The sequence below is a fragment of the Gallinula chloropus genome (assembly GCF_964237585.1).
Source record: "Gallinula chloropus genome assembly, chromosome: 35".
Taxonomy (NCBI): domain Eukaryota; kingdom Metazoa; phylum Chordata; class Aves; order Gruiformes; family Rallidae; genus Gallinula; species Gallinula chloropus.
Genome location: NC_140120.1, coordinates 432658 through 447601, shown reverse-complemented (window position 1 = coordinate 447601; position 14944 = coordinate 432658). Strand labels below are relative to the sequence as shown.

Below are 14944 nucleotides of genomic sequence, written 5' to 3'. Positions count from 1 at the left end.
TAGCTGGGCTTTGGACCAACAATGAGGAGAAACTCTCATCCTGTTGTTCTTCCCACACATTACACACCCCATGCTGACCCATGTAGAGCCCTGAGTAATGCCTGAGGGACAGATCCTGTCTTCCCATGGGCTGGGGGTCAGGGTTTGGCCTTTCTGCTTCATCCAACCAACCCAGGGCTTGCTCAGCATCTCAGCTGCTTGTACATTGCCTTTGCCTACCAGCCAACATGGCCTCCAATTACCTGTGCTAACGAGTCCCTGGGGAGGCTCAGCCAGCAATGGCTCTCAGCGGGACTCATTAATACTTCAGGTACTTTGGCTTCTGCTTTTGACATGGAGTTTTTTGTGTAATTTCCTCTCAGTACCTGAGCTTCAAGGACTCAGCACCAAATGCACCCCAGGGCTCATTAAACATAAAAAGCAAGCCCTAACGAGCTATGTCTCTTCATGTAATTATCTTCAAGTCTTCAAGAGATGTACAGATCATTGAAGCTGTTTCAAAGGGAGCTCAGAGTAAAATTGATTTCTTTTTCAGGGTGTAGGTTATTATTTTCACTGTAGAGGAGAGGTGACAACCTCTGACTGAGACTGACCCAGGGGGTCTCCTAAGGAGGTCTGGACTGGTCTGAAAAAGGGTCCCTTGAGGCAGTGGGGACAACCTTGCTGCACATCTCCACAAGCCCACCATGACTCTCACCAGCCAACTGGGACTTGCATCCCTTGTCCTTACATCAGGTCTCTCTCTGCACTCCACAGTCGGGCATTACAGCCCCTCTGTACCAGCTCCCCTGCTGTCCTTAGAGAACTGGCTGCACACAGGCAGCACACAGGGAGTTATTTTACCAACAACACAAGAAACCTGACAAGATTCACCATTAAATCAAAGACTCCTCACTCTGTGCCAAGTGCAATCTGCCACCAGTGAGGTTCACCTGCCACAAAGCTTAACCCTGTGAGAGATGTTCTAGTGAGGAAGGAGCCTGTGAAATCACCACAACTCAAGAGCTGGCTAAAGGCAGAATGAGTCAGACAACTGCCAGAAAGGCAAGGGTTTAACTCCCTGGAACTCAGAGCAGCAGCTGGATGGTTGAGAGGTGTCTGAATGGTCCAAGGGGAAGGGAAATCTAGAGACCAACCACAAGTGCTGGTGTGCAAATCCACTGCTAAGTGGTGATTTCAGTCATGGTCATAGAATCATAGAATCTCCTGAGTTGGACGGGACCCATAAGGATCATCCAGTCCAACCCCTGGCTCCACACAGGGCCAGACAAGGCAGAGCACTGGACTGAGCGCATCATCCAGATGCTTCTTGAACTTGGTCAAGCTCAGTGCTGTGACCCCTTCCCTGGGCAGCCTGTTCCAGGGCCTGACCAGCCTCTCAGTAAAGAACCTCTTACTAACATCTAGCTTAAACCTCCCATCACAGCTTCATGCTGTTCCCTCAGATTCTATTACTGGCCAACAAAGAGAGATCAGCACCTGCCCCTTCTCTCCCCCTCCTCAGGATGCCACAGACTGCAATGAGGTCTCCCCTCAGCCTCCTTTTCTCCAGGCTGAACAAACCAGGGGGCTTCAGACTCTCCCAGTAAGACTTCCCCTCCAGACCTTTCACCATCCTCATTGTCTCCTCTGGACACTTTCCAATATTTTTATGTCCCACTTGTACTGTGGTGCCCCAAACTGCACCCAGCACTTGAGGTGATGCTGCACCAGCACAGTGTAGAGCGGGACAATCCCCTCCCTGGACCGGCTGGCAATGCCATGCTTGATACACCCCAGGATACGCTTGGCCCTTCTGGCTGCCTGGGCACACTGCTGGCTCGTGTTCAACTTGCTGTCGACCAAGATCCCCAAATCCCTCCTGTGTCTGACCCCCCCAGTCTGTATGTGCAGCCAGGGCTGCCCCTTCCCAGGTGCAGGATCTGGTGCTTGCCCTGGTTAACCTCCATGGTGTTGTGATTGCCCAGCTCTCTGAGCTGTCCAGATGTCTGCAAGGCTTTTCCACCCTCAACAGAGTCAAAAGATCCTCCCAATTTGTTGTGATATGCAAATTTACTCAAGACCTGTCCAGTTATATGGTCATTTATTAAAACATTAAAAAGAATCAGAGAATCACAAGGTTTGAAAAGACCTTTAAGATCATCGAGTCCAACTGTTCCCATCCTAAGCTAAACCAGATCCTTAAGTACCTCATCTACCCTTATTTTGAACACATCCAGGGAAGGTGACTCAACCCCCTCCCTGGGCAGCCTGTTCCAGCCCTGACAACTCTTTCAGTAAAAAATTCTTCCTAATATCTGACCCTTCCCTTGTGCAGCTTGAGGCCATTTCCCCTTGTCCCATCTCCTGTCCCCTGGCTGAAGAGACCATCTCCCACCTCTCTGCACCCTCCTGTCAGGGCAGTGATAAGGTCTGATCTCAGCCTCCTCTTCTCCAGGCTGAACACCCCCAGCTCCCTCAGCTGCTCCTCACAGGATTTGCCCTCCAGCCCCTTCACCTTCTTGGTTGCCTTTCTCTGGACTCACTCCAAGACCTCAATGTCCTTCTTATGCTGAGGGGCCCAGAAATGGACACAGCACTCAAGGTGCAGCCTCATCAGTGCCCAGTACATGGGCAAAACCACCTCCCTAGACCTACTGTCCACACTGTTTTTGATACAAGCCAAGATGCCCTTGGCTTTTCTGGCCATGTTCAGTTGACAGTCACCCAACACCCCCAGGTCCCTCTCTGCCTGATAGCTCTCCAGCCAGTCTCCCCCAGCCTGTAGCGCTGCATGGGATTGTTCTGTCCCATGTGCAGCACTCTGCCCTTGGCCTTGTTAAACTCCATCCCGTTGGTCTCAGCCCATCGGTCCAGCCTGTCCAGACCCCTCTGAAGAGCCTCCCTACCCTCAGGCAGACCAACACTTCCTCCCAGCTCAGTGTCATCTGCAAACTGACTGAGGGAGCATCCAATCCCTTCATCCAGGTCATGGATAAAGATGTTGAACAGAACTGGACCCAGGACTGAGCCCTGGGGGTGCCACTCGTGACCGGCCTCCAGCTGGATTTGGTTCCATCCACCACCACACTTTGGGCCCGGCCATCCAGCCAGTTTCTAACCCAGCTGAGGGTCCCCCTGTCCAGGCCAGTGGCAGCCAGTTCCTCCGTCATAATGCTGTGAGAAACCCTGTCATAGGCTTTACTGAAGTCCAGGTAGACACATCCACAGCCTTCCCCTCGTTTATTAATATTTGAGCTCCCTCAGGTTCATCTCACCACACACACACCATGTCTGTACCTTGTAAACATGGACCTCTGACAGTCCCCTGGTGTCCCTCCATGGAGGGACAAACAACCCCTCTTAGCTGGGGTGGGAGGCCAGTGTGGAAATGATTGTCACTGGCTGGTAACGACTGCTCTGGGGCAGCTTTTCAGGATGTCCCACACACATGGGCACAGACCAGGTCCTGCTCTACTAGTGCTTCACGTCTCCCCCAGGAGGTCTGGCTGTGTGAGGACACTTCTGTCTGCCCCCAGCCTGTACACACACACAGAGCTGAGTTGTACAGGGATTATTTTTATTTCCCTGGCCCTTGCCAGACCACACTCACCACTTGCCCATCCCAGCACTCACCACTCCCCTCTCCCAGACAAGCAGAACATCCCAGTCTCTGCAAGACATGGTTTCCTGCTCTTCTCCCAGGACATCCCATCTCTCCATAGTGCCCTTCCTCAAAACAGGAACATCTGTGTGGGCCTGGCTGGCCATTCTTACACTCCCTACCCATGCTCTCCACTACCCTTGGGTTGGCTGTGCTGCTCTGCAGAGCAAGTGGGCTGTGGGCCTGGGCTCACAGGATGACTCTGCAAGGGACATGCTGATTGGGCTTGGTGCCAAATCCATCTCTGGGACATCGCTGCTCCTCACTGCCTCCTACAGAAGCTCTTAGGTGGCCATGGAGTGTAGTCAGAAATGTCCTGCCTTCCTGCAGTGCTGTGAGACGTGTTTGGATGCTGCACCAGATCCAGCCTATGGAAGTGCACTTTTGGTAAACCAAATAATTCACCAGGCTCCTGTCCCTGTGCCTGCTGCCCTGTGCCTGCTGTGTCCCCTGCAGTTGCAGAACTCTCACTTCATGGTTCACACCCAGATTTAGCATTTGATCTCTGGGTCACTTCACCTTGGAAAGGCTCGTGCCCACTGGGATCCATTCAGTTCTGGAATCCTGGCACACGCCCTCCCTTCAGAACTCCTGTGCTCTCCTGGAAGTTCCTGATTCCTTCCAGAAAATCACCCCCTGTAATCAATCAGACCTATCACAGCCTGTAGAGCCAATGGCAGGTTAGTTGGAGTCCATTCACCATCTACGTGAGTGCTGGCCTCTTACAAGGGATATCCAAGCCACACCTCAGTCCACAGAGAACATGGAACTCTGCTCTCATCCTACTGCCCATGGAAAAACAAGCATAGCAACAGTTTCTTTTGAGTCTGTTCCTTGGGCTTGTTCTTGAGAGAATCTCTGGCAAAAGACTTAATTATGACACGAGTGATATGCAGAAGACAACAGGCACTACATGGGATCTGAAAAGCACCAAGTCAGCAGTTTCCACACAGCATCCTTGAGCTCCTGGTTCCTCATGCTGTAGATGAGGGCATTCACTGCTGGAGGCACCACCGAGTACAAGCAAGCCACCACCAAGTCCAGGGATGGGGAGGAGATGGACGTGGGCTTCAGGTAGGCAATCATGCCTGTGCTGATGAACAGGGAGACCATGGCCAGGTGAGGGAGGCAGGTGGAAAAGGCTTTGTGCCGTCCCTGCTGCGAGGGGATCCTCAGCACAGCCCTGAAGATCTGCACATAGGACACCACAATGAACACAAAACACACAAAGAATAAACAGGCACTAAGAACAATAAGAGCAGATTCCCTCAGGAAGTCTTCTGGGCTGGAGAGCTTGAGGATCTGTGGAATGTCACAGAAGAACTGGTCCAGTTTATTGCCATGGCAGAGAGGTATAGCAAATGTATTGGCTGTGTGCAGCACAGCATAGAGAAACCCACTGGCCCAGGCAGCTGCTGCCATGTGGACACAAGCTCTGCTGCCCAGGAGGGTCCCGTAGTGCAGGGGGTGGCAGATGGCAACGTAGAGGTCATAGGCCATGACAGTGAGAAGGGAAAACTCTGCTGAAAGCAGAAAGTAAAAGAAAAAGACCTGTGAAGCACAGGCTGTGTAGGAGATGGCCGTGGTTCCCCAGAGGGAATTGACCATGGCTTTAGGGACAGTGGTGGAGATGGATCCCAGGTCAAGGAGGGAGAGGTTGAGGAGGAAGAAGTACATGGGGGTGTGGAGGTGGTGGTCACAGGCTATGGTGATGATGACGAGGCCATTGCCCAGGAGAGCAGCCAGGTAGATGCCCAGGAAGAGGCAGAAGTGCAGGAGCTGCAGCTCCCTCGTGTCTGCAAATGCCAGGAGGAGGAACTCAGTGATGCAGCTGCTGTTGGACATTATCTGGTTCTTTGCATGGGGGCATTGTTCTAAAAAGGAGAAGACAGAGGAAAATTAGGACAGACATTTTTAATCCACATCCCAGCCCAATCCAAATCCCAAGGCATTTCCTCTCTTTGCTCTGTGCTGGCTGAGAGTGCTTTAAGGAGCAGGACCTCTTCCAGTGTGCTGCCACAGAATCAGCTCTGTGCTGTTGCAATGAGTACATGGGAATGAGTGCTTCACATCTCTGATGATCAGAAAGGATTTCATACACAATTCACCCTTAATAGAAATTTTCAGTTTCCATTGATTGGAAGAGTGGAAGAGAGGCTCAGCACGTCTTTATGAGGACTCCTCATAAAGTGTTTCTTTCTGTCCACCATCACATCACACCAGTACTATTTTTAGAGGTAGAAAACCTCTGAGCAGGTGTGAAGCAGCCAGGCAAAAGGGCTCAGCAAGCTGGGGCTCAATGCAGAGACAGGAGAGTTGCGATGCCCATCGGTCCCATTCCCACCTGCCCTGTGCTTTCCCTTTTTCTTCCTCGTTGATGACTGTGCACATAAAATCACTCTTTAAAGAAAATGTAACTTTACCCTGTTGGAAGCAGGGGAATTCTGTTTCAAAGGGTACATCTATGAACGCTTTTTCCAGCACAGAGGTGGAGTTGTGATGGAGAGGGCGGGAAACAGCCCCTCTCAGAAAAAAGCAAGGGAACCTGAGAGGAGACTGGGAACCCACAAGACGTGGCTCAGCACTCTTTTAGGCACTACAGGAGGGTGATGCCTTTAAAGGGGGGCAGCATTAAATCCCAGTGGGATGGAAAAAGCAGAAAGGCAGGTCTCTTGAAGATGAGATGTCTTAATTGGACAGCCAGCTTATTGCCCAGCAGACATCCACAGTGCAGGACCAAAAGACAACTGCCTGAATGAATCCTGTCTGAGTCCTGTTAGGAGTTTCCTCTCACTCCTTGACCATGGCTCTGCTGTTTGGAGCTCTGTTTGCCAGGAAGTGTTTCTTCTTCCCCACACCTCCTCCCTGTGCTTGCTGACAGACCCCATCCCACCTTCTGAGCGCTCAGGTCTGCCCTGCAGACACCTTCTGAGCACCACACACTGCCCAGGGGCACCTCTCTGTTGGAGAGTTCAAATAAACCCTGAAGAGACCACAGAGGTGATGATGATGCTGTCTGTAGGCTGAGGTGGGTGATGTGACTCTTGGGTTCTTTGAAAAACCTGCTCATCTCTCACTGTAATGCTCATCATCTACTGTGCAGATCTGGCAGCTCCATCTACCATTCAACCTGAAAGGAGAAGCACTGACCCCAGAAAGCACCTTTGTCCCAAGTAGCCCCTACCTTGATAGTGCCTGTGAAATGTCCCAGGGGAGGCATTTGGACATCTGGAGCTGTGACCAGCCTGGACACACACACACAGCACCCCTATCGATAGCAGAAGGACCCTGGCCTGGCCTAGGAGGAAGTTACTCCTTCCACCCACAGCTTCTCCCTACAGCACCATGGGGAGCTCCCTGGGCAGACTGACTGCTGACCCTGGAAGGCAGCAGAGTCCCTGCCCCAGCAAACAGCCCCTGGGGTGCAGGGACCCTCCTCTGAAGCAACAGCCCTTGGTACCTCCAGCTACACACTGTGGCTTCACAACTATTCAGAAATTGCCTAAAAACAGCCCCCTCCTTACAGATCCCTTGGGCTGTGCCAGCTTTAGGAGATGCCTCCAGGACTCACACCTGCACTGCCCTGCACCCTGAGCCTTACTGTGTCAGAGGCTGCAAAGCTTCCTCTTCTGTTGAGCTCTCAGTCATCCTCCCAGTCCTGACAGCCTTTAAGGTCTTATTCTGCCTTGCTCATCTCCCTGAGGTACCCTGGGGGTGACCTTCTCCCTGCTGCTCTTTGCAGAAGAGCTGCTCCTTGGCAGAGCTGTCTGCAGAGCAGCCTGCTGCCAAGAGCTCCTTCCATCCCAGGAGCCTGGAGCAGCTCAGCAGCAGAGGATCAGCCCAAGGCATGTTAATGACCCCTCTGGTGGGTTTGAGGCTGAGTCCATGCACTTCAAACCCTGAGGGGAAGTTGATGAAACTTCAGCAGGAATTACAGTCATGCAGACTCCAACGTCTCTTGGAGCAGTAATGGGTATCCTGAGGGCCATCACTGACAGAGCAACACTGGGGCTGGTTAGAGTGGGAGACAGGAGGCCGTGATGACAGGTAGGCAAAGGCAATGTCAAGGTGGCTCTGACACTGGGTAACCCTGCCCCCAGCCCCTGGGAAGGGCTGTCCTGTCCCACCCACACAGCTCAGGGCTCTTCCTCAGATCCAGCCTCAACTACAAAGGTTTCTCTTGGTTCCATTCTTTCCTTCTCGTGCTGCTTCCCAACGTTGAGTAAAACGTCACCACCTCTGACACCACACTTCATCCATCTCCAGATGAGCTGGATGGCCATGCTTTTGAGGTGCAGATGAGTATGCTGGTAGCCTTGTTCATGATGAGTGTGCACCACTGGTGTGTATGGTCCTTCTCCGAGGTGTTACTGCTCAGCCAGTCAGGTGAAGGTCTGCCTTGAGGAATGAGGTTCTTCTTCCTTCTTCAGCAGGACTGGCCATTTCTCCTTGTGACCTTCCAGAGGTTCGTGTTGGCCAGGATGGAATAGTTTCTCAGGTTGCCCTGGAGTGAATCTCCATTTGGTCAGCTGTTAATGCCTGTTTCAGGTAGTTTCCTCTGATGGTGGTGTCTGTCACCAGACAACAGCATGAGGAGTTTGTAGAATCAGAGGATCATTAAGGTTGGAAAAGACCTTCAAGATATCATCAAGTCCCCTTGTCAGACCTGCCCCAACACAACCAGTAAACCATCTCCCAAAACTCCACATCTACCTGTTTGTTGAACAGCCCCAGGTACCTCGATTCCCCCACCTACCTGGGCAGCCTCTTCAAGGGCTTCACCACTCTTTTTTGGTGAAGACGTTTTTCCTAATACCCAACCTGAACCTCCCCTGGATTAACTTGAGACCACTTCCTCTTGTCCTGTCACTAGCTTTTAGGGAGAAGAGGCCAGTACCCACCTGTTGCCTTTGTTAGGCGCGGCGACCTGGCTCAGGAACGGCACCGGCGCCACACTCTGGCAGCACGGTCCATCCGCTCACAGACACCAACGTGGTGGACGGCAAATGGCGTTTATTAGCGAGGGGCACAGTGTTTTATAGCCTAGGGCTACGATGCCACTTCCATCTGCATACATCGCTGGCTACCTACTATTGGTTACCTGAGGATGGGGGGGGGTCCTACCTTTCCGTACAGCCTGAAATCTTCCGACCGCCAGGCCCCATCTACCGACATTTCCCCCCTCCCTGTGCTCACTAAAACTACTCACAGTGCAAAGTGCAAGAGTGACACACAATACTGATATATAAAAAGGTGATAGCTTATAACAGTGTTGGACTACAGTAGTGACAATATATAATAGTGATAATATATAATAGTGATAATAATAGTGATAATATGTTAGTAATAATATATAATAGTGGTAAGTTATAATATTGAGAGCTAATAATAGTGACAGCTTATAATGCTGATAGCATAAGGTACATTGAGTGACTGATAAGTCAGAGGTAGCCTAGACAGTAGGGTATACCAGGGACAACCACAGAGGTAGTGCTCAGTGGTTACTTTCTTAAAGCATCTGTCTGTTTTCTACAAAGAGAATGTTAACCCTCTCTAGACGACTCTTGATGAATGCTGTGAGCTTGTTCAGTACACAGGGTCCGAAAATCAGTGCTATTATGATCATCAGAACTGGTCCCAACAAGGTAGATATTAAGGTGGTTAGCCATGGCGAATAACTAAACCATGATCCCAACCATCCTCCTTGGGCCTCTCTTTCCTTTTTTCTCTGAGCTAACCTTTCTCTCAGTTGAGCCTTCGAATCCCTGACTAACCCAGTGTGGTCAGCATAAAAGCAACATTCCTCTTTCAAGGCGGCACAAAGGCCTCCTTGTTGCATGAACAGGAGGTCTAATCCTCATCTGTTCTGCAAGACAACCTCTGAGAGTGAAGAGACAGATTGTTCTAGACGGGTCATAGATTGCTCGAGTCTTTGCAGATCTTCGTTGATGGCAGTTTGTAGTCGAGCCAGGTCTTGGTGATGGTTCAATATAGCGGTCGCTCCCGTAGCTGTACCAGCTCTTCCCAGGTCGAGCAGTGTTGCTATTGTCAGTGCTGTCAATATTTCTCTCTTTTGGATCCTGTTGTCTGCATCTCCCCCTTAGTTGCTCATCTCTTCATCCGAATGATATAGGACCCTGGGAACAATCAAAACTTGTACACAAAAGTCAGTTGTAGAGTTGAAACGCTTAATGGACACACAGGGGGTCAGACCTGTCTGATGACAGATCCACATCCCTGATGCTGATGGAATTGCCCATTTATAGGTTGTATCGATCGCAACGGTTTCTGCACAGACCGCGCTGTTCCAGCTCGCTAAGGTGGCATTGCCAAAACATATGCCTTGCCCTCTAACCTGGTCCAAAGTGATTCCTCTCCGTGGTGTATCCCACTTGCACTGAGTCAGGTTATCTTTCCATGAGTAGCTAAAAGGAGTGTTGAGGGCAACACCCTCATAGTAAGGGGGATAAGCGTCATAACATAGCCAACATGCCTTAGTAAGATTGGGATTGGATTGATTCAGTGATCGGAAAGTAGCATCTAACACACCTAAGAATGATTTGCCAGCCGAAAGGTGAGAGTCTGGGATCGAATTGCCTAAGGGAACCTTTTGTTTAGCTGGTAGGGGACTGGTTGGGGCCAAAGTAGGAACTGGCAAGTTGTCTCTTCCTTGTCGGTTATTGCTTTTGATCCCGACATTGGGACCGGTTGCTGAGGTGGTTCTCAGCTCCTGTCTTCTAATAAAAATTAGTCCCCCCCTATTAATGCCACCTTCCCAGTACCTAAAGCCCCAAGTTTTGCCAGTAGTCCATCCCCAGTCATTCTCATTTCTTACATTTAGCATAAAATATCTACATAACTCTCCCTCCTTTGGTCTTTTTACACTCAGAGCCCTCCAAGATCTCTCCACTATCAGTTTTCTGTACCTAACACAATTGTAAGGTCCGAGTTGAATTCTGAGGCACCTGCCTGGTCCTGCTGCTGGTGTCCAGTCAGAGGCTATGGTCTCGCATCCCCAAGTAGGACAATAGAATTGACTAGGGGAGTTGCACTGAGGTCTGCCTGGATTAAAGCTAGGACATACATAGTAACTTTCATCCCACAGACAAGGGTCCACTGGGACTGAGCTACAGAGATGCACTTTAAAGCGAGGAGGGCCTGAGGTGACGATTTTCTGGAGTATTTTCTGATCCTCCCATCTCCCTAACACCCATTCCCATGGTCGATGTTCGTACAAACCAGTAGACGGTACGACAAACCCTAAAAGTAAAATCACCCAGAGACATTGTGGCCCTTTGCCACGGGGGTTTGTCTCGCCATCCTTTGGATTCTGCTGGCGTGGAACCTCCAGGGGCAGACAGGCTGTTTGCTGACTTGTTGTCCTCCTCAGCCACCAGGGTGCACGGGTCACAAAGGCGCCCGATGATCTGGTCCTTTTTGCTTTTGATGGAGAGAATTCAGCTTTTAATTTGATCAATTGTGAGCCACTCGCCTTGGCTGGTATTCGACTCGGAGCCGGAACTCGACTGACTGGCCACTTCTGGTTTTCCACTCCTTTTTGTTGGGCTCTGACCCCGCCCACCAGCTTTGTGGGTGGGTCCTTGTTCCCTCCCCCTCTACCTGCCCCTCCTCCTCGGTGGGTTCTGATTGGCTCTCCGCCTGTTGCTCATGTTCCTGTCCCTTCCTTCTCTATCTCTACCACCCTTCCCTTTCACGTCAGCCAGCTCTGGAATTTCCTCCCTGTTCCCACCAAAAGGATTTTTGCCCCGCCCTTCTTCTCCACTCTCGGCGCCATCTTTGGGCACATAGGGAGGTGGCTCCGAGCAGCTTCCTGAGATTCTGATTTCTTAGCAGCAGCCCTGGCCTCCTCGGCTAGCCCTTCCCAGAAAGATTTCGCTTGCTCCTGCCCCTCCGTAAAAGGTTTTGCCCGATCTGACCCTCCGTAAGTGGATCAGGGTTCGGGTATGGAGGCGGCATATCGCCCTCTCAATCTTTGGGCTCGGCAGGCTTATCACCATCTGGGGGCTGCAAAGTTTGTGTGGCCGCCCCGATGCCCAATTTTGGGGTGACCAACAAACATTCCTTTCCCACCATCCAAGTGTCCTGCTCTTGTATCGCTTTCCAGAGTGCCTGCACGACCCTCCCCCACGATTTAAGATTTTTCCCACTACCTGAGGACGTAGTTTCCTCGGCCAAAGCTTTAGTACATTTATCCCACACCTCAGGGTGGAGAATATCAACCGGCTGGTCAATGACCCCGATTTGTAAAAGTCTCGCAACGGTGAGAGTAAAATCTTTAGCCTGACACTCAATACCCCACTGATTATACAATTCCAATATGACCTTCACAAGGGCCTCCATCCTCCTTGTTGGTCCGAGGGCGTCCCCTCCGCCGGGCTGGTCCCGCCGCCCGGCCGCCGTTCAACTGACGCAGGCGAGTTTCCCGGATTTCCGGCACCATTTGTTGCCTTTTGGTAAGGCATGGCGACCTGGTTCAGGAACGGCAACGGCGCCACACTCTGGCAGCACGGTCCATCAGCTCACAGACACCAATGTGGTGGACGGCAAATGGCGTTTATTAGAGAGGGGCGCGAGGCTTTATACCCCAGGGATCGGATGTCACTTCCGTCCATTTACCTCATCGGCTACCTACTATTGGTTACCTAAAGAGGGGGGGGGGGGGGGTCCTACCTTTCCGTACAGCCCGAAATCTTCCGACCGCCAGGCCCTATCTACCGACAAGGGACAGCTCCAGGCAGCAGAGATGTTGTCAGGGAGGGAGAGTGAGCTGCTCTCAGAAATGCCCTGGCAGTGGGGATTTGGGACCTCCCTGTCATCCCCCACCGTGCTGATATTTTCCCACAGCAACCCCCTGGTTTCTGCCACCCAGCACAGACTCTGCACCCAGAGTTCCAGGGTTTCAGGCTGAGTCTTGTTGTTGGCAACCCAACTCCCTAGTGAGTAGAAACCCATGAGTGCCTGTCTGTCTGTCTGTCTGTCCCTGTCCTTCCAGTTTTGGCTGGAGCATTTTTCACTGTTTCCTCTCCTGTAGTTGCTGTCTCTGTCCCACCCTTACCTGGGGCTCTGGGCATGTCCTTTTGTGGGTCTGGCACTGAGCTGACCCTCACTTCAGGACCGCCATCTGTAGGACTGAAACTATTCACTGACTGCTGCCAGGCAGGACTGAGTTCTCCAGAGCCCACAGCCAACCCTCCTCCCACCAGTGGCACACTGAAGCCAGCACAAAGCAGAGCTCCCAAAAGGGACCTGACAAAAGTCTTCCTGAATACAGAGTCAATCTGAGGGTGTTTCCTAAGACTTGCTAGAGGTTTTTGTCAGAGGAGCTCCTTAACTTCTTGCTTCCTTTTCCTCCTTGGACAGGTCTCCACACTTGACAGCAGCAGATGTCCAACAGCAGTTCCATCAGCCAGTTCCTCCTCCTGCCCTTTGCAGACACAAGGGAGATGCAGCTCCTGCACTTCTGGCTCTTCCTGGGCATCTACCTGGCTGCTCTCCTGGGCAATGGCCTCATCATCATCACCATAGCCTGTGACCACCACCTCCACACCCCCATGTACTTCTTCCTCCTCAACCTCTCTCTTACTGACCTTGGCTGCATCTCCACCACTGTTCCCAAATCCATGGCCAATTCCTTGTGGGACACCAGGGCCATTTCCTACACAGGATGTGTGGCTCAACACTTTTTCTTTTCATTTTTGATCTCCACAAAGTACTTTCTTCTGACTGTCATGGCCTATGACCGCTACGTTGCCATCTGCCACCCCCTGCACTACGGGACCCTCCTGGGCAGCAGAGCTTGTGTCCACATGGCAGCAGCTACCTGGGCCAGTGGGTTTCTCTATTCTGTGCTGCACACAGCCAACACATTTTCACTGCCCCTCTGCAAGGGCAATGCTGTTGACCAGTTCTTCTGTGAAATCCCCCAGATCCTCAAGCTCTCCTGCTCAGATGACTACCTCAGGGCAACTGGGGTGATTGTGGTCGGTGCCTGTTTAGGTTTTGGGTGTTTTGTGTTCATTGTGGTGTCCTATGTGCAGATCTTCAGGGCTGTGCTGAGGATCCCCTTGCAGCAGGGACGGCACAAAGCCTTTTCCACCTGCCTCCCTCACCTGGCTGTGGTCTCTCTGTTTCTCAGCACTGCCATATTTGCCAACCTTAATCCCTCCTCAATTTCCTCCCTATTTATGGACCTTGTTGTGGCATTTCTTTACTTGGTGTTTCCATCAGCAGTGAACCCCCTCATCTACAGCATGAGGAACCAGGAGCTCAAGGATGCTGTGTGGAAACTGATGACTGGATTTTTAAGCAGCAATGTCATATCAAAAATCGTGTAACTGATATTATGACCACTTGCTATTTAGTAGGGGTTTTAGTTTTTTGTTTGGGGTATTTTTCCTTCTAGTTTTTCCAAGCTCTATTAACATGCTCCTCGTTGATCCCATTCCTAATTCAGTATCTACAGGTCTTGTGTTACCCAGAGACTGCGTAATGATGAGCTGTGCTCTCTTTGTTTCAGGTCTACCTTCCTTACTTTTGCTTTTTTCTTACATTTATTAAAAAATTACAATCAGATTTTCATCAGCTGAGTCTCTCCAGTACTTGTCTGAAATGGCAGTGCTTTCCCACCATGACAGACAGGAATTTCCAGGAAGTTTATACATGGCAACAGAAGAAATACTCACCTTCCCCTCTACCTGTGTTACTGTTAGTCTGTCTCTTTCATCTCCCCCATCATCCAGGTGTTTCCACCTATCCTGATGATACAGCCATGCCTTAGGACATCTTGTCAGCAGAATAGATTGACACCTGTAATTCACTTTGATCACAGGTTTCCACCTCAGCATGCTCTTTGGTCCTTGTAGATGCTGATCAACTCTCCAGTTTCTGCTTTGTGCTTCAGAGTGTTGGAAAACATCCCATCTTTCAGCAGTCTAATGAACTGTTCCGTCAGGAGTTCAGTATATTGATAAGTGACCTTTCCTTGTATCTGATTCAAACTGTTCTGGGAGAGAATCTCCTCTGGAAGCTGACCCCCTTCACACGCTGCTTGGCCATAGCAGGCAGCTGAGGAGAGAGATGTCATGGTTATTAATCTGTGCACACTACACCCAGTGCATCACCTTTCTGAGGCTCTGCTTTGTGATTTGATCCCACAGCTGTGCCACAACTCTCCTTTTTACGTCCAGCATGGGCAATGGTGGAGTCTGTAGGGGGCAAAACCAAAGCTGTTGGCCCCTGATTCCCACTGTGGACGAGAGAGCTGAGCCCCAGCCTGACTTT

At 51.1% G+C, this 14944-nt stretch overlaps 2 protein-coding genes across 2 annotated transcripts; one reads left to right on the top strand and one right to left on the bottom strand.

The window, feature by feature from the left end:
- Positions 1-4552: 4552 nt before the first annotated feature.
- Positions 4553-5488, bottom strand: LOC311203083 (olfactory receptor 14A16-like; the record flags this gene model as incomplete). The annotated part of the gene is made up of 1 exon (XM_084277718.1): positions 4553-5488. One exon carries the CDS (start codon positions 5486-5488, stop codon positions 4553-4555), a length of 936 nt encoding a protein of 311 aa, XP_084133844.1.
- Positions 5489-13047: 7559 nt separating this feature from the next.
- Positions 13048-13998, top strand: LOC311203082 (olfactory receptor 14A16-like; the record flags this gene model as incomplete). The annotated part of the gene is made up of 1 exon (XM_084277717.1): positions 13048-13998. One exon carries the CDS (start codon positions 13048-13050, stop codon positions 13996-13998), a length of 951 nt encoding a protein of 316 aa, XP_084133843.1.
- Positions 13999-14944: the final 946 nt, after the last annotated feature.